The 26171-nt window shown below is 45.0% G+C and overlaps 1 protein-coding gene across 2 annotated transcripts in view; it reads left to right on the top strand.

The window, feature by feature from the left end:
- Nucleotides 1–26171, top strand: part of ASAP1 (ArfGAP with SH3 domain, ankyrin repeat and PH domain 1) — a 288277-nt gene that overhangs the window by 217891 nt on the left and 44215 nt on the right. The window contains exons 10-16 of one of the 2 annotated variants that reach the window (XM_033126170.1): nucleotides 2010–2085; nucleotides 3316–3402; nucleotides 8835–8843; nucleotides 9661–9761; nucleotides 12041–12110; nucleotides 22737–22824; nucleotides 24604–24652. In XM_033126170.1, the coding sequence (XP_032982061.1) occupies nucleotides 2010–2085; nucleotides 3316–3402; nucleotides 8835–8843; nucleotides 9661–9761; nucleotides 12041–12110; nucleotides 22737–22824; nucleotides 24604–24652 (480 nt within the window). The remainder of the gene's footprint in view (nucleotides 1–2009; nucleotides 2086–3315; nucleotides 3403–8834; nucleotides 8844–9660; nucleotides 9762–12040; nucleotides 12111–22736; nucleotides 22825–24603; nucleotides 24653–26171) is intronic. The other variant, XM_033126171.1, reaches the window with a different exon arrangement.

Below are 26171 nucleotides of genomic sequence, written 5' to 3'. Positions count from 1 at the left end.
CTATAGTCGCTCATCCACTGCTCCTTGAAGCTAGAAGACGTCCACATTTGGACATGAACATGCCCAAGCTTACACAGTCAGGTTCAGAGCCAAAATCGGATACGCTTTTGACTCCAAAGCCCACGCGTCCCCCTGAACCAGAACAGCTAACAGAGGGAGGGAGGACCCCGGGACACAGAGCCCACTGCCCTGTGGGTGGCGTGGTGGCCCTCAGGCCTACCTGGCCTGCTGCTGAGACTGAACCTCCCAGAAGGGAGGATCCAGTGCAGAGGACAGGGGTCACCAGAGGGAAGTGCAGTTGGCAGCTTGTGGCCTTCGCTCGACGTGGCATTACTAATGCCTGTCAGGACTGTTTTGTTCTCCCTACTCCTGTGTCTCACCGAAAACTAGAAGTTGGCCCTAAAATAACTTTCTGAGGGGCTCAGCTCGGCCTTGGCCTTTCAAGCTAGACGTTGATTCTTTAATTTTGTTCTGCCTCAGTAATATGTGACGTCTTTTAGAAAATATATAGAAAATGAGAAAAAGAAAAAATAATTTACAATCTTACTCAGATTACTGGATTTTATGTATAGGATTTGTTTATAAAAATTGAATCATAAATCATACGGTAGATTAAAATGGTTCATCACGTCGATTTCTCTTAGCCCATTTGTAATGTTATGAAGAATTTAACTGCGGGTAAAGAGGCTTGTTTGGGTCTTTCTTCAGGAATTTCTTCCCCATCCACCTTGCTTTCACCCCTGATAACTTTTCATTTTTATCAGTGCCATCTCAAACTAAAGCTGCCCTTTTTCTCCTTAAAATGTATGCTTTACAGCATCTGTCTGCTGTTCAAATATCAGTTTGCTTCTCCATGTTCACTGGACCCTTCTGTGATTATGGAACTGTTGATAATCTTTGCTGCCTCACATGGTACCCACCAGCCGTATGTCACTTGTAGTGTGGCCAGTAAGACTCCATGAACTGAATGCTACATTAATTTTAATTAAATTAGGTGCATTTCACCAGTGGTGAACATTGTATTGGAAAACACAGATCTAAAGCATTCTCATTTAAATCCATCTTTCTTTCTTAACATGGTGATCAAATTCCCTTCAGGTTGGAAGTGAAAATGAAATATCTTTACAAAAATATCTTCAAGGAATCCGTATCCCCCTGGGAAGAAAATAAGTCCTTATATGATAAACCTCTGGGGCTCCAGGGATGAAAAGCAACGTTTACCGAGCACATCCTAACTCCCCAACACTTAGCTGAGTGGTTTCGTGTATGCTCTCTGTATCATTCGCCCCACTTAATACCAATAACATAGGTAGACGTCAAGTGACTTGCCAAGGTCCCATAGAGAGTAAATCCTGGAGCCCAGGTTCTAGGCCTTCTTCCTCTGACCCCACAGCCCATGCTTTTTCTATTGTACGAAGTCCTGACAGCATCCATCTAACATTGAAGTGTTCTACCTTCAAAACCGTCCTCCAGAAATTCTTTAAGTGCAGTATCAAAGCTCACAGTTGGTTTTGCGCTGATTAACTTTGTAGCCACACACTTCCCAAATGTAGAGGACGCTGGAACACGGGGACCTTGGGGGAACTGAAAGAATGCTGACTCTCCTCCAGGCTTTATTTTTCGTTCCGTCCCATCTCTCCTTAGGGTGTCCGGTTGGACTTGATGATACCCCACAGGTTAATGTGTCTTTCTTTCTCTTTTGAAGTCAAATATGGCACATCCAGGAGCAATTGTAGTATGCATGGGTGGGCATACACATGACAAACTCACCGCCTTGGGATTACAGCTGTAACGTGGCAGTGTACGTGTGATGTCACTAGCATATACCAAGTGGTGTCCATAATGTATCCGTTCGTGCATCTTTATAAATGACTGAAGTCAGTTTTCTAAATATTTCGTGTGGGTATAGTGGTAGAGAGTAAATATATAAGTACTGTCGGATTTTTCATGTGATTATGGTTCATTCCTTTTTTATACTGCTAGTAAATGTCTGATGTTTCCTATTATAGTTTCTTCCAAGATGGCTTGAAAACAGCTGATAAACTGAAACAGTACATTGAAAAACTGGCTGCTGATTTATTTAATGTAAGTTCTTTATAAAATACATGCATTTGAATTTGCTTTTGTAGATAAATATCAGTAAATATGAAATCTGTGTTAGAAGAGTATTAAACAAAAGAAGACAAGTGATACATCAGTATAAACTTAAGGCAGATAAACCTTCAGTTTAACTCAGAGAAGTCATCGATGGTCAAACCTTCCGGAGTCTGCTTTGGGGAGCATCAGAAGAGCAGGGAGGGGCGCATATAACCATAGGTTCTAGCTGACTTTCCCTTTTGGGTTCAGAGACATCATGGGTACCTTTCGGTCAGCAAGTACATAAAGATAGTTTCATCAGGGAAGGATAAAAATTAAGTGACTATCTCTGAGTAGGCTGCTTTTTGATTTTTTTTTTGGCTTCTTTTATATTTTCTCGCACTATATTTTCTAATCTCTCAGTTTTGCTTTTATAACAGCAAAATCAAAAGGAAAAACTGGTATGAAGGAAAAAAACAAAATGCACGTGTATAAATGTCAACTTTGATTCCCATACACCACTTGGCAATGGATAATATTAAAATGATAATGGCAATGGATAATATTAAAATGATAATGGCAATGGATAAGATTAAAATGATAATGGCAATGGATAATATTAAAAGTATATGTTTTATTGGTGCAACTACATATGGTCAAATAAGGTTTTGGAATTACAAATAATATAGTTATTCTTCTATAACTTCAAAAATACATAGCTGTGTATTTTTTTCTGATTTTCTTTCCATAGCTAATATAGTTCAGGTTGCAGTAAGTTCTAAGTGATTTAAAAAAGCAGCCTAGTCCCTTGCCCTCCTGTCTGCTTTGTAAACCTTCACACATGCATGAGCCTATTGAATCCTGGTTCTTCTTAGGATTCTGTTCTAGCACATTTAATCCCATCATGGTACCCACTACCCCTCTTCAAAACACCGTAAGCAAATGACTCAGTGTTATTTCTCAACTTTCTTTAAAATGGCACTTCAGAATTAATCGTCTAGCTGAGATGAATTATTTAATAAGAAAGCATATTGCATTGCTCACCGATTTCAGAACTCACTGGTACTTTTCATAAGTTGAGAAAAGTATGCCTCTTGTATCAAAAATGAGCCCGTGTGAAGGATTTCATTGAGTAAATCAACTTATATCATTGAATTGTTTGATGAGTGGTATATGTGGATGAATTATAAATAAATATATAAAAGACACATGACAGAAGTGATTTTTTTTCTCTCATAGATAAAACAGACCCAGGATGAAGAAAAGAAACAGCTAACTTCACTCCGAGACCTAATAAAATCTTCTCTTCAGCTTGAGCAGAAAGAAGTAGGTGCTCTCTGTGTTTCCATCAGGACTAACTGTGTAGCAGAGTTGCTTGTGACGGCCTTTGTGTTTCCTAATATGCAAAACAGGCACCTTGACGGCTTCCTGCCAGGGTGGTTGTGGGGACAGAGGAGAAAAAAGATACAAATGAGTACCTACTGGTTGCACAGGTTAGAAACTGGGTTTTAGTTCCTTTTCTCTCCTTACAGAAAAGATGTCCTTAAGCCCCAACCTACAATCCCATGACTCTAGATTTTGCATCCTGGCTTTGAAGATGTTTCAGGAGTGTGTCTTCTCAGCCGGTGACACACTGTCCCCTTTAGATTGTCTCTGTCTTTCCAGGCAGTCAAAGGGGGCCTGTCTCATTTTGCCAGGGAAGTAGAGAAATAGTCTGATGCAGAATCCTATAGAAATTTTGCCCCCCAGTTAGGAAAATAAAGGTGAGATAGTCCTTGGATATTGAAATGGAGTATACGATGAATGGTAGCTATTAGGTAAATGCGGTACAGATCCTGACTTGTAAATCTCATTTGTTCATTTGTTGTTCAAGCGTTTAATTAGTACCTGCTATGTGCCAGCAACTATTTTAGGCACTAAGCTTTAGTTTTTTCCATCAAGGAGCTCGTGATCTGGTAGAACAGCGAGTCAGCCATATGAAGCAGCAGTTGTACCGAACGTGGTGTGGATGCTGTAGGACACACATTGGGAGGTGGCAGAAAGGACAGGAAACCCGAGAGACTCAATGGTACCCGCTAAGGGTCCGGTGTCTGACGCTGGAAAAAGTTAAAAATCGAGAGACAAGCTTGGTGGAAAGAAAGGCAGGGTTATTCAGAATGCTGGCATTCTGGCAGCATGGCGGACCCCTGTTCAAAGGCCATCTCCCCATTCCTAGGTTGCTCAGAAGGTTTTATAGGTGTACAGGAAGAACAAAGGAAAGGGGGAGTCGCTCAGGCAGGTCTGAGGGCCAACATCCTTCCTGTGGTCTGGTCTGTTTTAAGATAATGTTATCCCAGCCACCATGGCCTGGGGCTTTATGTGTCACCAGTGAAAACTGCAAGGAGTTGCAAAGTGGATTCCTCCGTCCTGGGTGCCTGAGGAGTAAGAAATTGTTCTTTTCAGGTTAGGATTCTGTTGACTAAATGGATTAACGAGGTACTGTAGACTTAGGGAACAAAGTAAGTTCTTGAGTCCGTCAGTGAGTGGAGATACAAAAAGAAAACAGCTGAATATCAGGGTGGATCAAACTGCACACTCGCTAAGTCTGACTACAGCGAGCTATGAGGCGAATCACACTGCAGAGGAGCTACGTCTGTCTGCTTATTGATTCCCCGCATTTCACCGCTACGTCAAGAGATGCAGAACTGTGCTTGGCCTCTTCCGCAGGCTGCAGTTCAGGGCAAGGCGGACAGAGCGGTGTGAGATGTGGTTTCTGAGGTGCAAACGCAGGCCTGATTACGGAGGACCTTGGGTGCACCCTGACTTCATGATAAAAGGATAAATTAAAAAGCGAGCACCACGTGTTTCCTGGTGAATTAGGATATATTATGAAATTAGTATGTGGGGCATTTAAGTGCATTGTCTAAGTGCAATATTTAATAATAATTACATAAAATATAACATTTTTTAATATTGTTAGTTGCTCGTGATATTATCTCACAACAGCAGACTGACCATGTGTAAATTCCTAAAATTTCTGAAAGGGGTTCATGAGTTAAAACAAAACAAAGCAAACCCCTTCAAATGTGCACAGCCCTGTACCAGCAACCCTGAAGGTTCTCTTTCCTGAGTGAATCTAGCCCTCTGTTCTTCTGCTTCCAGTTTTTATATACACATTGGCTTTTGGAAGGAGAGAAGCCCTTTCACACCGGGCCCCTGGTAACCTGTGGACGGAGACATCAGAGGCCAGGACGATGTGTGTACTTACTATGTCCCCATGTCTTCCATGCCTCAGCCAGCGTCTGCACCAGGCTCTGAGGACTCCTTGAGGGTGCTTAATTGCTGGCGTACAAGTCGTGGGAGAAGTGGTCTCCTTTCCTTGAATGATTACTCAGTGGACAAGCAATAGGAAAACCCAAATCCAGGGGGTAGATCTCTGTCTGGGGAGAAATTTGCAAGGTTTTGTTTACTGACCACTATGCACTTAACTACTTCCTACCTTTGTTTTGTCACACACGATTACCTCCTTCCTGTATATGGAAGCTTTCTCAAAAAAAAAAAAAAAAAGAAAAGAAAAGAAAGGAGGGACCATTACAGTTCCTTTTTGTTTTGTGTAGAGACTGATGTATTCTGCTCAGTGTAGCTAAAGAACAAAGCTGCCAATAAGCCAAAAGAGTGTGCACATGAGGAAATGCACATGATTTGATTTAACTTTATCCCAAATTAATAAATGATGAATTTCCATTAGCACCATGTCCAGGGTCTTTCACAAGTCAAATTGATCTTTCACAGCATGGCTTTTCCATTCTCATGCTGTTTATCATCTTTCCCTGCAAGATACGTTGAGAAGGTAATGATTTTTAATGACTTCCATTAAATATGAATGGAGACTATCTACCTGACGGTTCTCCCCATCCAGCTACTATTCCAGAAGAGTGTAAGGTCGGCTAAAAACTGAGCTGAGAAATTAAAGCACCCAACAAATCACTGAACAACCTCACCCCCACTAGCTTCTAACTTGACTGTAAATACGATCCCCAGATTTTTCATAGACTCATTTTTTTCTTGTCAAAATAAAATTCTTTGTTGACTTTTGACAAATGTTCTATGAAATTAATTATCTTAAGCTTTTATTATAGCCTAACCTCCCAAAAGAACTATTTGCTGCCTAACGATTGTTAGGGTTAAAAATATTTTTAATGACAGTATCCATAAATTCTTCCAAAAATTCCAGCGTTTGGTTTGAGTCTCACTAGCCATTATAGGGTAGTTTGCAAGTTGTTAGAGTCTGCATTTTGCTCATCTGTCTCTTCACAGTATCTGGCACGTTGCCAGGTGCCCAAAAGCTACTCAGGAAATATTTAGTAAGATAAAGCAGAGGACTTTTTTGCCCGCTCCATTCATACCTTCCATTAGAGACTGGAAACTTCTCTCATAGAGTTTTAGTTTTAGAGTGGATGCCAGAAACACTTACCATTCCATTAAACCAATGAGTGTGTAATTGCTTGCAGTTTAAAAAGATTGGAGGTTTTACTCCTCAATAATGCATTTTACATGTTAATAAGGTTTTCTAATAAGCAAGTCAGGTAATTTGTGCTGCTAATAGAGACTGGGATATTGAACTAAGAAATAATACCGTAGTTTTCCTTCTATAGCTTACATTTCTTGACTCACATCGTGAAATTTCCCCAAGGTTTCATTTTACGTTCATTGTTCAAGTTTAGTTGTATATATATATATTTTTTTTTTGCCTGAATGAGTTTCTCATTTGCATGTCTCTTTCCTGAATACATGTTGATTTTTATTATGCTCTCAAAGAATTCAGAACCTTTTCATTCCTTCAGTTTTATTGTGTTTTTAATTATTATTAGTGTTAACAGTTCCCCAAGATTGGTACTTTCTCAAAAAGGAAAATCCTCTTTTTATTTATCTGGTGTGCCCTGCTAAGCAAGCTGAATGACCATCATTTCTCAAAGTATGGAAATCATAAATTGTTTGACTTTCTTAAGCCATCAAAATCATTAGTAGTTAATGTAGGGTTTTTGATGCTAGACTTCTGAAACTGCGCTTCCTTCCTCCTCGGTTTAATGGAATAGGCTTCTGAGATCAAAGCCAAGATTTGAGTCACCTGTAAAAGTACATTTGTCTGACATAAAGCACAGCCCATTTAATCTGCTTGTTATTCAGAATTTAAAGTTTAGGCTTGCAATAAAAACGTGTAAGGAATATCTTGATGGTAAGTTTACAGAATGTAAAAGTTTTCATAAGTTATCGACATCCAAATTCTTGTTAAAAAATGTAAGTAGTTTTATTTTTTAAACGTAGGCTTTTATTTTAAAGGTTAGCAAAGGGATTAAGGTTAGCGAGGCATAATTTTAAAGCATTCCAACAGGCTAGGAATTATATGGCCAAATGCAGAGAAGTTTAGTTCGATGAAAAGGTTTTCAAGGAAGAGAGTTAGTTATTCTTTTAAAAAGAATTGATATCCAAGAAGATTTTAGATTTCGTTTTTAATGTTTTGGGGAGGTAGAAATGTAGCAAAGATCCCTGAGTCCAAATCCATACTTGAATCATTTTTCACGCAGTTTTACTGGGTTAAAGCAGACAGCTCTGTGGACTTATTTTATCCTACCTCTTCTTTTGTCCCATGCAGCACACAGTTCTCTAACCACCCGCTCTGATTTTCTGTCCTAATTGTTCTTTATCAGTGTTATGGCCACTTACTGCCTCCTTCCACAAAACCATGTGTATCCCCGCTGTGGTCCTTTGGATGTCACTGGAGGCACTGGGAGAGGAGGTTGCTCGCTCTGCCCACCTGATAGGTAGTACGGTCCCTCTGTCCTACGTCCGTCCAGCAAACATGGAAGTCCCTGTCGGGGAGGGCAGAGTGAGCCAAGTGACTGTGGAGTTCCAGGCTGGGGGCCCTGATGTGTTTCAGCAGGAGGGAATTTGGCTGGTTAAAGACAAAGAAAGGACTCCGGTTAAGAGATTGACGAGAGTCCGTTTCCTCTTCAGAACGAGTCAGTTTGCCTCTGAAGTGCACAGTCAGGTCCCAGGTTCCCACTCAGAGAGCAGGACAGTGTGTGGTCAGAGTGAGCGTCCACCTCAGACGGTTGTGTCCCTGTCCTGAGTGCCTGCACGGTACCTGGCTTTGAGGTGCCCATCACAGGGAGAGCAGCCTCACGGAGGGGCGCTGTCCAATGAGGGCCACAGAGAGAGCGCCTGACCTTGACGGCCGGCTGTGCAGCCCCATCAGGAAACACCGCGCTGGTTTCGCTTCCCGCCGCCTCACCACCACCGTCAAGTGTGGTTGATGAACTGGATATTTTTATTAAGTTCTCTTCCCTTGGAAAAGCAAACCAAAAAGAAGCCTCCTAAAACGTGTGGCTCTTTGTAGATTTTCTAAGTCCTTTACTTTGGTTTCACTGAGGGGTTGATTTCCTGCACGCACCCCCTTGGGAGGTTCGTCCACCATTTTTTCTTGGTGAACCGTGTAGTCCTGTTCTTCCACTTAGCCGTTCCTCCGTTCTCACTCAAATGACCTGAAATTAAACTTGGTAAAGGTAAAGACGTGTTATTGTACCAAAGTTTATCATGATTGTAAAGGGGTGTGTGTGTGTGTCCGTGTCCTGGTATTACTGATTATCTGTACAATGATGTTTTCTCTGCATGTTACAACAAGTGCTTAAATTATGAACGATAAGACTATCCATGAAATTAACTATATTTTCATATGTTCTGCCTTTTTTCTCTGTTGCTCTTGCCCTTCCTGATCGAAGTCTAGGAGAGTAAGTCAATACTTTTCGTGAGAATGCATTGTCCTCCTTCTGTGTCTGAAGCCCCACGTCCTCATTGTAGAGGTCAACGTTGTCAGTTTATTTCCTCCATGTCCGCGCCTGCGGCTCGCCCTGCAGTCCTTGCAGACAGCCGGAAGTGCGGGTGGCGTGTCATGTTCAGCTTGTTTGCATCCGTGGTATTCTGTGGGCCCGTGTCACCCTCGTCATTTCATGATACACTTTTCACTGCACTAGAATCATCCTTTTTAATTAAAAGAATGGTTGTAGGTTTACTTTACAGAGGACTAGTTAATTACAGAACTTAAAACAGAAAGAATTTTGTAACAGTTCTAATACCCCACTTAGAAGGTGCGCTTTTTCCTGTGGGTGCTTTAGGAGAACGTGTGACGGGAGAAGAGCTGTGCCTGAGGGAAGAGCCCCCTCGGGTTGCGTGAGCTTGTTTTGTGGCCCACTTCCCCCTTTCCAGCCATCCTTGGGCTTGCCTCTGCTGCCAGTGTAAACTGGGTTGGTCCTAGAATAGTCTCTCCCTGCAGCGTGTTGGGGCGTACGTAGAGCCAGGTTCTGAACTAGACACAGCGTACCTGGGCCTCAGGCCCCAGCTCTGCTTCCAACTTGCTTGTGACTCTCGCTATTGTTTACCTGCCCAGATTTCTCCTCTAAAACAAAGGCCAGGACCTGATGGACAGCCCTTAAAGTCCCGTAATTCTCTCAGTCCCAGACCAATGGGCAACGGCTCAAAGGCAGAACAGAGTCAAGGATTTGAGAACTGTCTCCAGCATTTGTCTCATCTGTGGTTCCTCTTTTGTAGGACTCCCAGAGCCGGCAAGGGGGCTATAGCATGCATCAGCTCCATGGCAATAAGGAGTACGGGAGCGAGAAGAGGGGATACCTGCTGAAGAAAAGCGATGGGTACGTACGCGCCCATCCCAGTGTCCCTGCGTGCGCTTAGCATACTGGCTGGGTGGTCAGTAGCCTGAGAACTTCTTCCTGCCCCTCAAATAGGAAAACACACTTACACGTTTCCTAATGCACTAACTTCATACCCGGAACACACTGGTTTTCCTCAGGTAAGTCTGAGAGTTAAGCTATTGTCTTCGGAAGAAGCAGTAATTGTTTTATGGTCCCTAAGTGGCACCTGTGAACCTGTGATGTAAAACATGCAATTTTAGAAAGGCAGGAACTGAGCAGAACATGAAGCAAGCAAGTGGCTGGCTGACTTCATGCTCTCCCACCTCTCTGATTTTATTCGTTGTAGTACTCTCTGCCTGGGGTGCCCAACTGGCCACTCAGACCCCAACCTTGGGAGTCAGCCTTGACTCTTCTCTTTCCTCTTACATCCCAGCCAGTCTAACAACAGCCTGTTCCATTTCTAATAAGAAATCATACATTTCTTGCCATCTCTGCTGCCCGCTCTAGGATGAGCCACCATCCTCTGTCCTGGGCTGTTTCAGGAGCCTCCTGACTGGTGTCTGTGCCACCCGCTCTGACCCTTCTCCAGTTCATCTCTGCACAGCACTCGGAGTAGGCTTTGCAGAAACGTAAAGCACCTCAGGTCACCCCACGCTTCATGCTCGGCGGCTTCCCATCGCATGTGGGCTCTCGGCCCTGCCTTTCTCTCCTGTCGCATCTTCTGCCATTTTTCTCCTGTGGTCCTGCCACACTGGCCGCCTTTCTGAGACCTACAATAAGTGCATAGTTAGAATCATGGTTACTCACTTCACTAATTGTCATTCTTTATTCAAAGAAAGCTTCTTGGTTTCCGATTGGTTGTGGATATGTGCTCCTTGGCTTTATCTGAGTGAGATGCATGTGTTGTTTGTGATGTTTTCATTTGTTTGTTAAAATGGCAACTATGCCTCCTGTCAGTTTCTGGGTTCACTGTCAGTTTTGCTCATCATCCTTTCATGCATTCAACAAATACCTTTTGGGAGTCCTGCTGGACGCCAGGCACTGTTGTTGGCTCGGAATAGCACGGACAAAGGAAATCCTCGTCCTTTTAGAGCTTACATTCTAAGGGGGGAGACAGACGATAAAGAAGGAAGTACACGGGAGGCAGATGGTAACAAGTGCCATGGAGAAAGAGAAAGCAAGGCAAGAGATAACAGGGCGTGTGGGGGTGGTTCTTGCTGCCATGGGGGTGGTCAGGGAAGGTCTGCTAAGGTGGTGTTGGAGTGAAGACCTCAGGAAGTGAAGGAATGATGGATAACACCTGTACCCAGAGCTTCACCAGAAAAAACTCCTCCACGTTCAAATTAATTCTGTGTGGCTCTTTCCATCCTTCAGCATCATCAAATCAGAATGTTCCAAGTTTATCGCTTATAGCTACTTGTGAATGGTTGGGCCACAGTTCGTTCACTCTCCCAGATGAATCGCGACCAGTCCTCTTACATGATTTGTCTCTGAAAGACCCGTAAAGGAGAGGTGTACAAGTTCCCCAAGGATGCTCATCTCCCCTCGAGCCCTGGACCCTTGAGGCAGCCCCACCCCCACTCTTCCCTGCAGACGTCTTGAGTTCCTTTCTTAACTTTCTAAAATCTAGTTTTAGTGACAGAAGTAATTGATTCATGCAGCCTTCTTATAAAAGAGTCACAGGTCTGGTTAAAAAGTCCTTCGCACACCCCTGACGTAGGTCTGGGCCGTTTTCCCAGAGAGGTACTTTGTCAGTGTGGTATGCCCCTCCCAGATGCTCTCCTGGATGTTTTTATCCACATGTTTATATACCCACAGGAAATTAGAGTGCTGTTTTTATACGTCAGACATTTTTTGAGTTTCTTTTAACAATACGACATCATACCCAAATTATCTTAAAAGAGGTTGCTTTTTTCAATCAACATCATGCTTTAGCAATCTATACAGGTGAGCACATACATAGTTACTTTAATACTCTGTATATGAATGGAACTGGAATTCATTTATTTTCTCCTGTGGGTAGATTTCTGCTATTTCTGTTGCTCCCCATTTTCACTATCAAAAACAGTGCTGTATTGAGCATCCCTGGACATGCCTGCTAGTCTGGATTAACTTCAACCTGGGATAGGAAAAGGCAACCGAAATGTTCTGGTGTGTGTGGTTTTTTGGTTTGGGGGTGATTCTGTTTTGTCATGATGGTTACACATAATACTGTAGCTGCGTGTCCCGTCCCGGAGAGAACCCGATACTATATCAGCCTGTGTTTGGCTTTTCTTCAGGATCCGGAAAGTGTGGCAGAGAAGGAAGTGCGCTGTCAAGAATGGCATCCTGACCATCTCACATGCCACAGTAAGTGTGTCTGGTCATTTACATGCTGCGCCGGTGAGGGCTTTGTCCACATAGGCTGGAAAGCAAACGTTGTGTCACCAGCACTGACATGTCCCCCTTATATTTATGTGGGGAGTTGCGTCTGATCGTTTCGGATGTTCTTTCCCTGGTCCTTAGATGTCCTGCCTTATTCTAGAGCTCCACCAGACCTTTTTGTCATTTGTCCCCTCAGACCAAATCAGGTATTCTTTTATAATCTTATCTTTTGGGAAATATGGGTTATTCTGAAAAACCTAAAGTTCTCTGAATTATCAAGATGACAGAGGATGTTCTTCGCATGAAATAGTAATGTAGAAAGTAAAACAATACGTGTGAAATAGGGTCAATCTTTTTTTTTTTACTGTCACTATTTAAATTACTCAGAAAGTCCATTATTATGTTAAAGGATTAAAATGTAATACATAAAACAGCGGAATAATAAAATTGTCTCAGTTTGACTCCCCTTGTTTTAGTAATCAAGGCAATTTAATAGAAAGTAGAAAATAGCTGAGCTTATTAACACATACTTTTAATTCTTTTCAAATTGTTGTCAGTATATATACATCTATGTGACATACTTGTAGTTGATGCTTGCAGTCTATCTAGAATTTTTATTTCTTTGTATCACCCATTTCCAACTAAAAATCCTGTATTGACAAAATCCATATACTTGTCAGAAAAGGTTTAGTGTTGGTGGGAGTCAAAGACATGCACAGTAAAACCAGTGATTACGATTTTGCTCTTTTAACACTAGCAAGAAATTATTTTTTATAATGGAAACTGTATCAAGTGGGAAGAGAAAGGGCAGAGTGTGCAAGAGTCTTTGCAAAGGTGTGTGCCGTTTAACCAGGAGCCCCCACTTGGAGGAGAAGCTTGTGGGTAAATTTCAGTATCGTGCCAGGTGATGTCCTCCAGGTATGATAAGTGGTTAAGTGCTACCAGGATAGTAGAAATGAGTGGTGAGCATTTCTTACATGGGCAGTTTTTCATTCTTCACAGTCAGGTTTAGATTTCCCTCTGTTGGGGAGGAAAGAAAGTACCACTTACTAGGCATTTCTTCATGCCCAACACTTAAGGAAATTTATTTCACCTCATCCTCCCTACAGACCATGGGGTAATCTAACCTTCATTCCACAGGTGAAGAAACTAAGGCACAAAGAAGCTCCATGACTTGGCCAGTAGCTGGCCGAGTCAGAAACTGAAAGTTGGGTCTTTCTGACATGAGTCCGTATACGCCCCTTCTTGTTCTGCCTCTCTTCCTGCAGAACCCATCATCTCAGTAGACGACACGCTCCCCGGATTTTACCAGGGCCTGTGCCTCTTCCTTTCTCCAGCCTCCTCACACACCTTGACACTCACAAGGTGGTCAGCACATACCTGTGGCCGAGCCCTTCCTGCTAGATGATTGCATGCATCTTAGGGCATTATTGGCCTTTATGGGACTTGAGGAGTTGCATCTTCTCCGTCCCTTGTCCCCTGCCGAACCCTGTGGTCATTCCTTGGGTCGTCAGCTTCCGTCAGCCCAACTGAGATTTTCTTTTAACTCTCATGCCAGTTGTGACAAGTCACTCATCTGGTACTGGAAAGCCTGCCGGCAGAATTAGATGGCTTAGTGCGTCTCACGGCTAATCGCTGTCTGCCAAGAACTCATTTATTCAGCAGTGTCATGTATTCAGCTTCCCCTCTGCCACGTGCTGCCCGAGGCATGTGGTCAGCAGGTACCTGGAGGTGGTTGTACCAGGGCTTCAGTCAGCACATGCCTGACATTGTCCCACTGGGTTAGCTGAGTGGGGTCTACGTAGTGTGACCCTGGATTGGGGCTACCTGGCGTGTGAGCAGGAATGTTAGTACAGTTCTCCTCCGCTCCCAGGAGTATTCTTCAGGGTGAATAGACTACAGTGAACCCTTCCAGCCATGTCACTTCACATATGAGAAGATCGGGACTTTTTAGTGTTAGAATTGCTGTGTGTTCCCTCACTGCCTGCTCTCCTCGGCTTCCGCTCTCCCTTTTTCTTTCCTGCCAAACACATTATTGTAGCCAAGCCAATGATTTCCATGCTTTCTTCAGGCTCTGATCAGCAACAGATACCACAGCAGCTGCATGGTCAGTGGCTGTGAGAATGGACTATGGCATCTGTCCGATGTGAGTCTGCGTCCCAGCTTTGCCATGTACGACATGACCTTGGGAAAAGTACTTGTAAAGATTCTGTTGAGGATTAAATGAGACAACGTGCTGTGTAGGGGCACTGCCATTAGTATGACCTCATTGAAGGTCGCCGGCAGTACTGAAATCTACTGGCACGCAGCCTCTCCTGCTGCAGACATCGGAAGTCATGGGCCCACTGCTGCCCCCAGCGCAGCTCAGGGGAAATGGGTTTCTCCATCGACCTTCTGATTCCCTGCCACTGACTGGTGTTTTCTCTTCCCCACTTTTCACTGGCTTCGGGCCACACTCTTTTGCTGCCAGTTACATCGCTTGGAGTCACGTTCCTGCTCACAGGAAAGCTCTCTAGCCAGCTTTAGCTGGCTTTTCTTGACTGATTTACTATTGATTACTTAGAATCAGATTGAAAATCAAGGCCAACAGTTTCCTGGGGAAACAAAAGGAATTCAGTGATCTTTGGAAAAGTGGATAGAAGAGCCTTTGTTGTTAGAAAACTTAGGGCCTTTGTTTGGGACCCCTGAACACCTAGGAATTCCTCCTGTTTAAAGGGCCCCAATCAGTGTCACTTTGCACGTTGTTCTTAGCAGAGAGACTCAGGGAGGGTTGAGCACGGTGGGGATTAATGAGCTCCGGTCTGCTGGGTTGACCACCCACACGCGATCTGCTCCAGGGCCGTTCATCTCCCCAGCTACTCGAGGAAGAAAAGTTTCTGTCTACACCTGCACGGTTTGCAGCCATCCCTAGAAGATTCATTGCTTTTCATGTATCTATTCAAAGACATACTTTTTTTATTTACTATTGAAAGTAATGCATCGCTGTGGGAATCAGCCTCAGTGAGAATCTCTTATTTGCTAGTCCAATAATAACATTGATAGCAGCTTCCATCTGTGGACCATCTAGTGTGTTCTAAGGGCTGTATGAAATGCTTTCACTCCAAACTACCAATTCTAACAAACCTACGGCAAATATTTTCATCAGCCTGAAAGCTTATGGACGGAGCAGCACCCCTCTCCGGTTCCTCTTTCTCTGCCCAGGGTCCCTTCCTTCCATCTGCATCTCTGTGTCTTCATGCTCTGCTGCCCTTCTCCCCGACACTGTCCATGGCACATGGTCGCAGAGGATCAGGTCACCCTCATGTTCTGTCTGAACCTGAGTGACTTCATGGGTGTGTGTCCCAGGGATGGTGCATTGTAACAAGAAACACTGCCTTCATCTAGAGAGAGGTTGAGAACAGTGGGATTTTATGCATCAGCTATGTAGACAGCGTCAGAGGAAATATTCGGGAAATAGGAACAGTAAAAATAGTCGTTAACATTGATTGGGCACACACATCCTCCATACTAGGTGCTTTACATGTTTTCCCACTTAATTTTCATAACATGCTCTCGAGGGAATTTGCTGTTACTTCCAATTTAAAGGGAAGAAGTTGAAAATCATATGACTATCAGGAGCTAGAGCCAGATTTGTACCCAAGAGCTTGAACCCCAGAGCCTGTGCTGCCCCCCACTTGGAAGTGGGGCACCAGGCATGTGCCTGCATTGCCTGTGGAGACAGCGTTACTTCCCACCTTTGTGATGACAAAACGAGACTCAGAAGGGCAAAGGTGCTTGTTCGTGGCTCCATTAGTGGCTGACTGGACCTAGATGCAAAGCAAGGTCTGCTTGCCTCCGAAATCTTGGTTTTTCCTCCATTCTACCGTGTACCTTACAGTCCGAGTGAGCTGCGTTTGTACAGTAACAGAACATTGCATTGCTCCAGGCTCACCAGCGGGCACCTCAGTCCCCAAGGGTGGCTCCGGGAAAGCCCGGTACTTTGTGACAGTCCCCCGTTTAGGCCTCAGGGAGCTTTCTGGGGCCCTTCTCTTGGCGAATCCTCTGGAATCACAAGGGTGTCACGATGCTAGTGCTGCCTAGGATTTGAGGACCTGCCACATAAATCTGCCCTGCTTTCGTGTCGGGCAGAGATGAAAGGAAACTCCCGCAAGGAGCTTGTTTCTTAGATGCAGAAGGGAACGTGAAATTGGAGAAGTAAAATATAAAAGATGGGACAGATCAAAAGCACTGGCCTGGCAGCTGAGGGTGGGGTGGGGGCTGAGGTTTGTAGGTGGGAGGCCTGGTGCAGCGCGTGTCATCCTGTGGCCTCCAGTGTGCCTGTCATTCCAGCGCCAAGTGAGCGGAATAAAAACCTCAGTGACTTAGACCCACAGATTCAGAAAGCTCACCCATGAGGTTACAGCATAAAAACACTAAAGAATATTGAGATTTTACAAATTTGAAGGTATAAAGCCAGGGACCTATGGTCTGAAGTCAGTGGGTTTTCATGTTACTCCCCGCCCTACACCCTCCCCAGCACAAGAAATCACGGATTCCTCAAAAACGTTTTCCTAACATTCTGCCGCCCGTGACCTTAAGGCAAAGTTACTTAACCTTTTTGTGCCTGGGTTTCCTCACCTGTCGAATGGAGGTGATGACAGTGGTACTTCTGTTAGGGTGCTTGTGAGGATTAAACGAGTCACTTACATGAGAGTGAGTGTCCCGTACAAGTGCTGTGTGATCGTCAAGGTCACATTCCTGCCCTCATTTTGGTTAACTGCCATTTGTATGTAAGGGGAATAGAAGCCAGTCATAAATTTTTGCCTCCACAACTCACTGCCCATTTCATTGACAAAATGTAATGAGCATATTTTTTTAAAAGCATAGTCCATAGCTCTGATGTTTTATCATCAAATTAATGCATTTTGTACAATTATTCTAAGAAGGTTTTTGGTTTATGCATTCCTGGTGGGTAACAAGGCGTGGTGGATTAAAGTGGATGGTATAGTTCAATAGGAAGTGTGAGTTTAAAAGTTCTTCCAGTTCTGCTTGAACTCTACCTACTGGCAAGTAGTAGGCATTCAATAAATGTTTGTAGAAATGACGAGATGAGGGAACATCCGGCACATTTCTCAGATGCAGTGACGTCAGCCCCACCTCTTATCAGGATCCCCGATAAGCCCTTTTTTTTTTCTTTTTACATTATAACATGGTTTAATGTTGACTCTAGAAAGTAAAATAGCAACTTCCTTACTGCAATAAGATTTTCAAGAAAACCTCCATTTGCAAATATATCTTTCTTACACATACACACATTCTGCCAGCTGGGAATCAATCCTCTGGTTCAAATGGCTGGGAGGTTTAAGGGAATTCAAAGTCATCCACACTCTGGGATGAATTACCGCAGTTAGGTGATCAGTAAGCTCCCCTAAGCTGACTGAAGGGTCACCAGAGGGATGGGGGAGCTTTCATTGTGGCCGGTAATAATTATGAAACTTGGAACACGTCAAGAATGGGTGGGATTTCTCAGCAGGAATATTCAGTGATCTCCAGGGAAATGCGGGAACTGGCCACTCAAGAGGCAGGAAGAATCAGAACGGGAAGAACAAGAAAGATGTTTCCACTTACTCCACAAATGTCCCAAGGGCTTGCCTTTTCAGGGAACTGGTGGGAAACGAGAAAAGCTCTAGGGAGACATTGGTTCAAATGTCGGCTTTGCTTTTTACTTTCTGTAACATGGTAGTCAGTTTACTTTCGTCTTCCTGACCCTTTGTTTCCTCATCTGAAAAATGGGTACAGTAACAGTACCTCACTCATAGGGTTATTGCAAGAATTAAATAATAAAATTTATATAAAGTACCTAGGCATTTAGGTGCCCAATAAATGAAAACTGTTCCCTTCCCCCTAAATAAACCAAAATGCTTTCCAAAAGCCCGTAGTTGTACTACAATTCTGGAGATAAGATCTGTCTGCAGTGGTCAGTGTTCAGTGTGTACCTACCTTCTTACAGTTGGTTATGTGGTTATTGATTGCCTGCCAAATAGGTGTCCCTCTAGAGCATAGCAGGTGTCTAAATAAATATTTATTGAAGGACAGTGAAATGCCCATAATCTGAGCAGCTCTGTTCCAAGCACTAGCAGAGGAAGTGAAGAGAGCTTCATTATTTTATTGTAACCTCTTTCCACACAGTAGGCTCAGCCTGACTTGGTCCGGCTTATTTCCCATGTAATTAATGATGTACACTTCTTGTTTGTGACGCTGTCTAATTCAGCAGGAGGATGGGAGGAAATCATTTCATTTCTGGATGCTAATTCCAGTAGCAGCTGTTTTCTGCTAACAGAGAAATATGGCTGCACTAACAACTTTACACTCCAGCAAAAACACTTCATGGTGGTGCGTGCTCAGCTGTGAAGGACCAGTGTGGTGTTTGTTTTCTTTCAGGAGATGCAGAAACATAAATCACAATTGACTCATTCCATTTCTACATGCACGTCCCCTAACAGTTCGGATGAATGGCCATCTTCTATTTGCAGTGGCAAAGCATCATTCTGTCAAAGGGATAATATCTTCCATCACTTCTGTTCATGGAACGTGTCCAAACCTTCCCTAGTTGAAGCGTTTTCAAAAACCAAAAACATAAGGATTGGTTTGCTGTGACTGTGGGGGGGGGGTGTGTGTGTGTGTGTGTGTTTTGAACACATCTGTGTATATTTTTCATTAAAAAGAAGCAATTTGCCCAACAATGTATAAGACCGGAACCAATGCATGATTTTTTTAAAAAAACAGACATCTCTCACACATGCTCCTCACTCCTCCCCCTCCAGGTTCTCATCTGAGTGGGTGCTACCTATGGGCCCTGTGGTGCCCTTGTGAGCTCAGGCCCAGGCCCCTCGGGCGCCAGACCCCTTCCTGGTCCGTGATCAGGTCTGTCCCAGAGCTGCTCAATGGTACGGACCGCATGCTTTTCACGTGTGCTTAGAATGTGTAGGCTCACAGCTATCCCGTCAATGGAACGAATGAGTGGGTATTTCAAGTAGGCGTCTAGAATTTCTCGTTTCATCAATTACGGGAGTAAGTGATTGGGGAAGAATCAAATGACCTGAGAAGATATTAAAATAGAATTTAATCTCGGGCAGCTTTGCTCTCTGTATTTCTAACCCTCACTCTGCTCAGAAGGAGATGTTCTCACGTGTTGGCGCTTCTGCCGTTCCTGGGATGTCCTGTGGCTATTCCCAGGCCTGCATTGCCCAGTGGAAGCAGAAGGAGAGCGGGACTTCGGTCCACTCACCGGGTGGTGCTGTTTCCTGCCTGGGAGATTTCAGGAATGTTAGTTAACCTCTCTGTTCCTCCGTGTCTTCATCATAATTAGTGAAAGAAACTAAAAAGACTCCCTCACAGGTAGTCCATGACACGGTATATGTAATGTGTCCATTCATTTGATAAATATTTATATATTGGGTGCCTGCTGTACGCCAGGCATATTTTAGTGACCAAAACAAAACAAAAATGTGCTTTTAGTGGGAAGAAAGACCGGAAGCAAAGAGTAGTAAGAGCCAGGAAGCAGGGTGGGAGGGGAGGGTGGCCTAGCCAGGAAACGCCCTCTCTGAGGATGTGCTTAGGGCAGACGGAAGGGAGTGATGGAGTGTGCGGGGCATGCAGGAGGCATGTGTGAGAGAGTGTGTGTGTGTGTGTGTGTGTGTGTGTGTGTGTGTGTGTGTGTGTGCGCGCACACAGGAGGTGTGTGTGTGTCAGGACAGAGGTCATGCCCCTCGCTGCCCAGCAGAGGGAGCAGCAGACAAAGAAGCAGGAGCTGCAGTCGAGGAGCCTGGAGGTCCTGGTGCAGACGGAGGGTTTTGGCCACAGCGTGGTAGGACTCATCAACAGGAAGGACTCAGTAAATACATGTTTCCTTAGTTTATTTTTTCCTCCTTTTTTCTTTCCTGTACTTAAACAATATGAAAGCGTTTTCTAAACTGTTCCATAGTAATGTAGCCCAGGGAAGTCACTTAGCCTTACTATGTTTTTAGTCTGCCAAACCGCCTTGTACCTTCTTTAATCAATATACCTATCAATTAGTACTAAACTTCAGGGAAGCACGCTAACATCTGAAATTACTGTTATTACTGTAGTGATTCCTGAGCCTTCTGGTGCCTGGGTCCTGGGACTTTGGGTGGGCGCACTCCTCCACTGTTCTGTGTTCCTGGCTCGGTCCTGGCAATGTCAGCTGCTTAAATGGTCACAAATTGGGTATACTTGGCTTCTCGGTCGCCTTTGGAGCGATGGGTCATTTGTCAGGCATCTCACTGGCATTTGGGGGAAGCGCACTATGTATAGACGATATGTGTTTGTCAAGTGCCGTCCATGTTAGGGCGGCAAAGTCTTCACAGGGGACTTGACCGACCTTCCGAGGGAATACGTGTCACGTGTCACCATTGCCGAAGTTGTGGGTCAGTCATGAAATGACTCAAACTCTATAAAACCCTTATCATTAATTAGAAGCATTCTGGTAATATGTTTTGAAGTAGTTCATGCTTAGAAATGAGAGGTGAATGGTGCTGTTTAATTTTCCTGAACTGGAGTCTGTTTTCCTGTTTTAAGATTTTGTGTCTGTTTTGTATCGTATTGGCTGCATCTGTTGGTAAAGTTGTTGAGACACATTGGAGTAACGTAACATAGATTTTTGGAAGAAAAAGAAATCATCTAGTTAACCCTCTGCCACATTCAAATGTAGATGGTGTCTAAAATATTGCCATTTTTTCAAAGAGATTGCTCTACTTAGGTTAAGAAACTTGAACCCTCTTATACACAATCAGCCTAAGCCTGGGAAGCTCTCCCTTGTGTCTAAGTCAGATCTTCTACATTTGAGGGCCTTTCTTCTTCCTCGTTGGTGCAAATGGGAAACAGCTGCCTAGCTTCCCCTCACACAGCCCTTCCCGTACTCGAAGATGGTCATTAAGTCACTCCCCAGCCTTCTGTCCTCGGAGACCAAAGAGTGCTTTAGTCCATCTTCAAAGTTCCGTTTTCCAGCCCTTTAATCATCTCTCCATCTTCCCTAAGCTTTCCTACATCCTTCTTTTAAATGTGGATGGCACACTGGAACAGGATCCAACGGAGAGCCATTAACTGGGATCGCTACCTTTTTAGGCTGTCAGATGTCATTGTCATTCATGTGGAAAATCCAGTGATTTTTGTCAGCATCCAAAACGGATGAGCTGCAGGAGGGGTAGTGCCTCTTCCAGGGGGCCGGCCTAGGTGTGTGGTGTGGCTGCCACCTTGGCAGCTGAGGCCTTTCGCAGCGTGCATTCCAGGTGTGTTACAGGAACAACGACGCCACGCCTGACCAGCTCTGCAGGACAGGAACCCTTTCCCAAGGAGACCTCTCCTTACAGGACTTGACTTCCGGTTTCCATGGCTAAGCCAAATGCACATTCAGTGAGCATGAAACCCCGCGGCTCTCTCGCTTCCTCCCCGCACACAGCTTGCTTGGGAACAGACCTACAGGACAGGGGGCTTGTCTTCGCTATCTAATCTCATGGAAACCACAGAGAGGAAGATCTGGAAAACTGTCCAGGGAGCACAGGAAGGCAGACAGAAATTAAGTGCCCGTTGGCCATCTTGAGAGCCTCTGGACTTGACGCCGTCGCTGCTGTTCAGGGTTTGGGCTGCGACCTCGCCCTACCTCCTCTCCTTCTGTTTTCCCTAAAGAACTTACGTTGCTTGGATGGAAATGCTCTTGGCGTGGGGATTTTGAAAATCCTGAGTGTCAGTTGGGCATACACGCCCTACTAAGGCGTTCCAGTGCTTGCTTCAGCGGGTTCCTGTGGAAGCCGAGCCCAGCCCCAGCACTCAGACGGTCCCCTCCTTGTGAGCTCCTGCGAGAAGCAGACATGCTGACGTCAGCCTTTGGCCAGCGTCTGACCTTGGACAAATGCAGGCAGGAGGGCAAGAAAGTTTTGACAAGAATGATTAGGTGGCAAGACCCCATTTAGGGAAAGCCTAAATTAGCATGACTATCTAGACACCACAAGGTCTGTATGAATTATATGTGTGATGAAGAGATTTGTTGATCAGTGATGTGAAATCCTGGCTAAATTTTTCCCTCTCCAGATTTTGGGGCTCGTTAAACTAGATGTCACGGCTGGTAATTGCCCTTGTACTTTTGAGAGGAGTAATGTAAATTTCACATTGCAACCAAAACCTGGGACATCGGGTTTGGGATAATGGATTATTGGGGTCTTTATGAATGATTGAATGAATGAATGAACGAATGAACGAACAAACAAACTCCACTACATTTTACAGCAAGATACGGTATTGAAAGTGCCGGCTGTTTGTGCACGGATATGTGTGGGTTCCAGAAAGGTGCATTTCCAGGGACCATGCCCACTCTTCATTGAAAGGTGGATTTTCCTGGTTCCATTCCAATTAATCCCCATGATATTTATGCACAGTTAAAAGACATTTGCTAGGCCTCTGAAAAAAATTTTTTCTTTAATGAAATTCAGAATCCTAATGGGTTAAATAAGACTTTATCAACTTCCCTGCCTGAAACTACACGCCTGCCCCACAGGGCACTGACCCTGCAGGTGAGAGGGACATGCTCCAGGTAACTTCTTTTTCCCTTTGTTCCAGTCTAACAGGCAACCGGCTAAGCTGAACCTTCTCACCTGCCAGGTTAAACCGAATGCCGAGGACAAGAAGTCTTTTGACCTGATCTCACGTGAGTCCTTTTTCTCTCCGAGTCAGTTCCTGGGGATTCTGGCGGCTGCACGTTTCCATTCTCTGGGCGTTGGAGCAGCAGCTTTGCCAAGCAGATCCCTCATGTCTCTTAATTCACACTGAGCCCACCAGCTCACAAGGAGAGCACAGCAGGGTCAGCTCTGACGTGCAGTGGACCAGAATCTCCTTTTGTACATTGAACTAGACCAATGCTTGACCGTGATACATGGCTTTTTCCCCTTGCACAGCTTTTTCTAAGTGCATTCCCATTTCTCTCCTAAGTCTGGTCTTGGGTGTGAGATCCGGCATAGATAGGTATTTTGTCGGAAATCCCAGGTGATTCCCAGGTGTACCTGTGGTTAAGCATCACTGAGGTAGATTGGGAGTGCAGGTGTGCAGCTGTACCTGTACAACTGATTTGCCCAGAGTTTTATCCCTGCAAAATCGAGCTCTTAAAGGAAAAATCATTTCCTTGCTCCCAAGAGCAGCTGCCTTCCAACTCCGTGAATCCATGGCACTGCATTCCATCCCTCTCGTACTCCAGGGGTCAGAGCGTGCTTTTCTCTTGGGTGAGTGTGTAGGGACCCACCCTTTTATGCCCTGTATTTTCAGTCTTCAGAGAGTTGGTGGCAGGAGGAGGCTGTTTTCTGGGCGGCTGGCTCCCTGTGCCTGCACTGGTCCCATGGACCTTAGGACCTGAGGGCCCTTAGGACCCTCACTGTAGCTAAGGGGATACTTTGTGACAGCCGTGCCAATACAGTGACTGCACAAACACTGCAATCCCACCGCACTGCCTTTCTGTCGGCACAGGCTGGCAGGCTGCTGCCTGCTGTGTGTGTTGCAGGCACAGAGTACTTTCCTGCCCCTTCACATCCTCCTGATGTCGTCGTGTGAATGAAGCCCGAACACAGTCCCAACCCCAAAAACGGACTCGGCCCTGAGACTCTCTGCACGGAATCTGAGCTGAATTCTGGAGCATCCATTGAAGCTCAGATTCCACGTGATGTTTGTGGCCAACAGATTTCTTGAGTTATTAAAGAGAACTCGGATTTATAATGTGATTTCAAAACGCCAAGAACCCCTGAATTTCAGGACCTGTAGGTTATTAATAATAGTCATCAGTCATTGAACATCTAATGTGTATGTGCCAGGTGTGCAACCTCACAAAAGCCCTACCAGTTGCCTATTTTACAGAAAACTCAGGCTCTGAATTCTAGGAAAGAGCTTCCCTCGTGTCCACCTGCCCCAGCTATCCATCTTAGGTAGGCCGCTCCCTTCTGACCTGGGTAGCAGCTTGAAGCCGACCGTCGAGCAGAAAGAGGTTGAGGCCTTCTTCCCGAAGCCTGATTCAACCAGAAGGCAACCCAGAGCTGCTCTGTGGGTTATGAATCATTTCTGAAAAGGAAGTTATTTTGTGAAGGAAACGCAGTGAGAGGCAAATTGGAAATGAACAGTGACATACTGAATTGGCAGCTAGCACTCCCGTTTGTCACCGAAATCCATTTCATCGGGTGGGACCAGTCCCCCTTCCCACTTTGTTTTTCAGAAGACGTGCCAGACGTTTGTGTGGTATTTGCGTTTCTTTTTATTTGGCACTTCAGAAAAATAATATTGACAAAGTGAATTGTGTAGCTGCTACAACAAAATAGTGTAACATTAAGATAATACTAAAATCCTACTTTTACTGTGGGTTTTTTCCCCAGGAACTTTCAAAATTTGCATTGTACCTGAAGGTATTTTGCTTTCTAAGGTTTTACTTTTTTCTTTTCTTGTGTTGTAGATAATAGGACGTATCACTTTCAGGCGGAAGATGAGCAGGATTATATAGTGTAAGTAGTTTTGAAATCGTGGCACAATGCACTTCTGTCCTGTACAGGCTGCCTCCGCGTTTTTTTTTTTGTGACTGAGAACCACTCCTGGTGCTTCCACATGCTTCTCTCTCACCTCTGGGCCTTCACACGTTGCTCTTCTCTGTCTGAGGTGCCCAATGAACTGCAGCCTCACCCCCCCCCACGGGTTTGCTCGCTCCTCACGTCTCCTCGGCCCCTTCACACCCCTCCATGACCCCCTGTTCAGTCTGAACCCCCTAGAGACCGAGAGCTTCCTGAGGGCGACGATGGTGCCTTCCTTCCGTCTGGCAGTCACATCGCCTGCCCGTAGGAGGGGCTTACTCAGTGTGCGGTGGCCGAGTGCGTGAGCCAAGCCACCTGGATCCTTAGCTGTGACTGTGAGAGGAGCAGGACAGCCTGGCCCTTCTGAAGGATGGTATTGGCAGGTACCTCTTGTGGGCTGAGCGTGGCTCCGTTAAAGGGAGTCTGGTATTGTGGGAAGAACTGCATTGGGTGTCACTCTGTCCTGCGTTGGAATCCTATCCTCACCTGACCAGGTGTGCAACCTTAGGCGGCCCCCTTTTTTAATATTGTCCCTAATCCTGAGCCATCTTCATTACTTCTTCCTGTAATTTGCCAGGACTGGAAAAAAAAAAAAGCAGTGTGTGACCATGACATTGTCAGCTGCTTGTGACGGGGGACGTTTGTGTGAAAGCTGCCAGTTAAACATTTTGGAGTGTTCAAGTTTTTACATTCCCGTCCCATCAGTGGCACACAATAAGTACTATTATTTTCCTTCCTTAATTATTTCTGTAGAGCCACAAGTTCTCGTGGCCTTTCTCCTTACACTTACCCCTTTTCTCTCTCTCCTCTTCCCGTTTCTCTTTCCTCCTCTGGAGAATTTTACTCTCTCTCCACCTTTGGGGAGAAATGCTAGGGATCAGAAAGAGGAAGGAATGGGTAGAAAGGATGTAGATTTGGGAGAAACAGAGTAAAAACAGCTGAGAGAAGGTAGGAGAGCCGAAGGGAAAAGAGGAGAAAGGTCTGTTGGCCATTCATTCATCTGAGTATTTAATGACTGCTCACTGTGCCAAGAGCCGTGCCAAGCATCGAGCACACATGCACGTGAAGGTGGACAGTCAACCCGGAAGGCACTCGCCCTCCCCTGGAGAGAAGGGCAGGTGACAGAGAGGAGACAGATGGGGCAGGTGCTGGGGACACAGGCGAGGGGCGCACACCCACCCCCTTGGGGTCCTGGGGGTGTTGCTCACAGACGACTTCCGAGAGGGCGGTGTGGGACGGGTATAAATACTGTGCACTGCGGGCCTAGAAGCAACAGGAAGGAAGCGATTGGTGGCTACATGTTATGGGCAGAGAGTTGGCCAACTGGAGGGTGACTGGAAACAAGGTGAGAACGGGAAAGGTCAGGAGGGCTGGCCTTCCACCCTCAGATTCAGAAAGAGGTGATACCAGAAAAATCGGTACCGTTTGTTGAGATCATATGGTGCCAAGTGCACGT

The sequence above is a fragment of the Rhinolophus ferrumequinum genome, chromosome 14, assembly GCF_004115265.2.
Source record: "Rhinolophus ferrumequinum isolate MPI-CBG mRhiFer1 chromosome 14, mRhiFer1_v1.p, whole genome shotgun sequence".
NCBI lineage: Eukaryota > Metazoa > Chordata > Mammalia > Chiroptera > Rhinolophidae > Rhinolophus > Rhinolophus ferrumequinum.
This window is presented reverse-complemented; position numbering and strand designations above follow the sequence as displayed.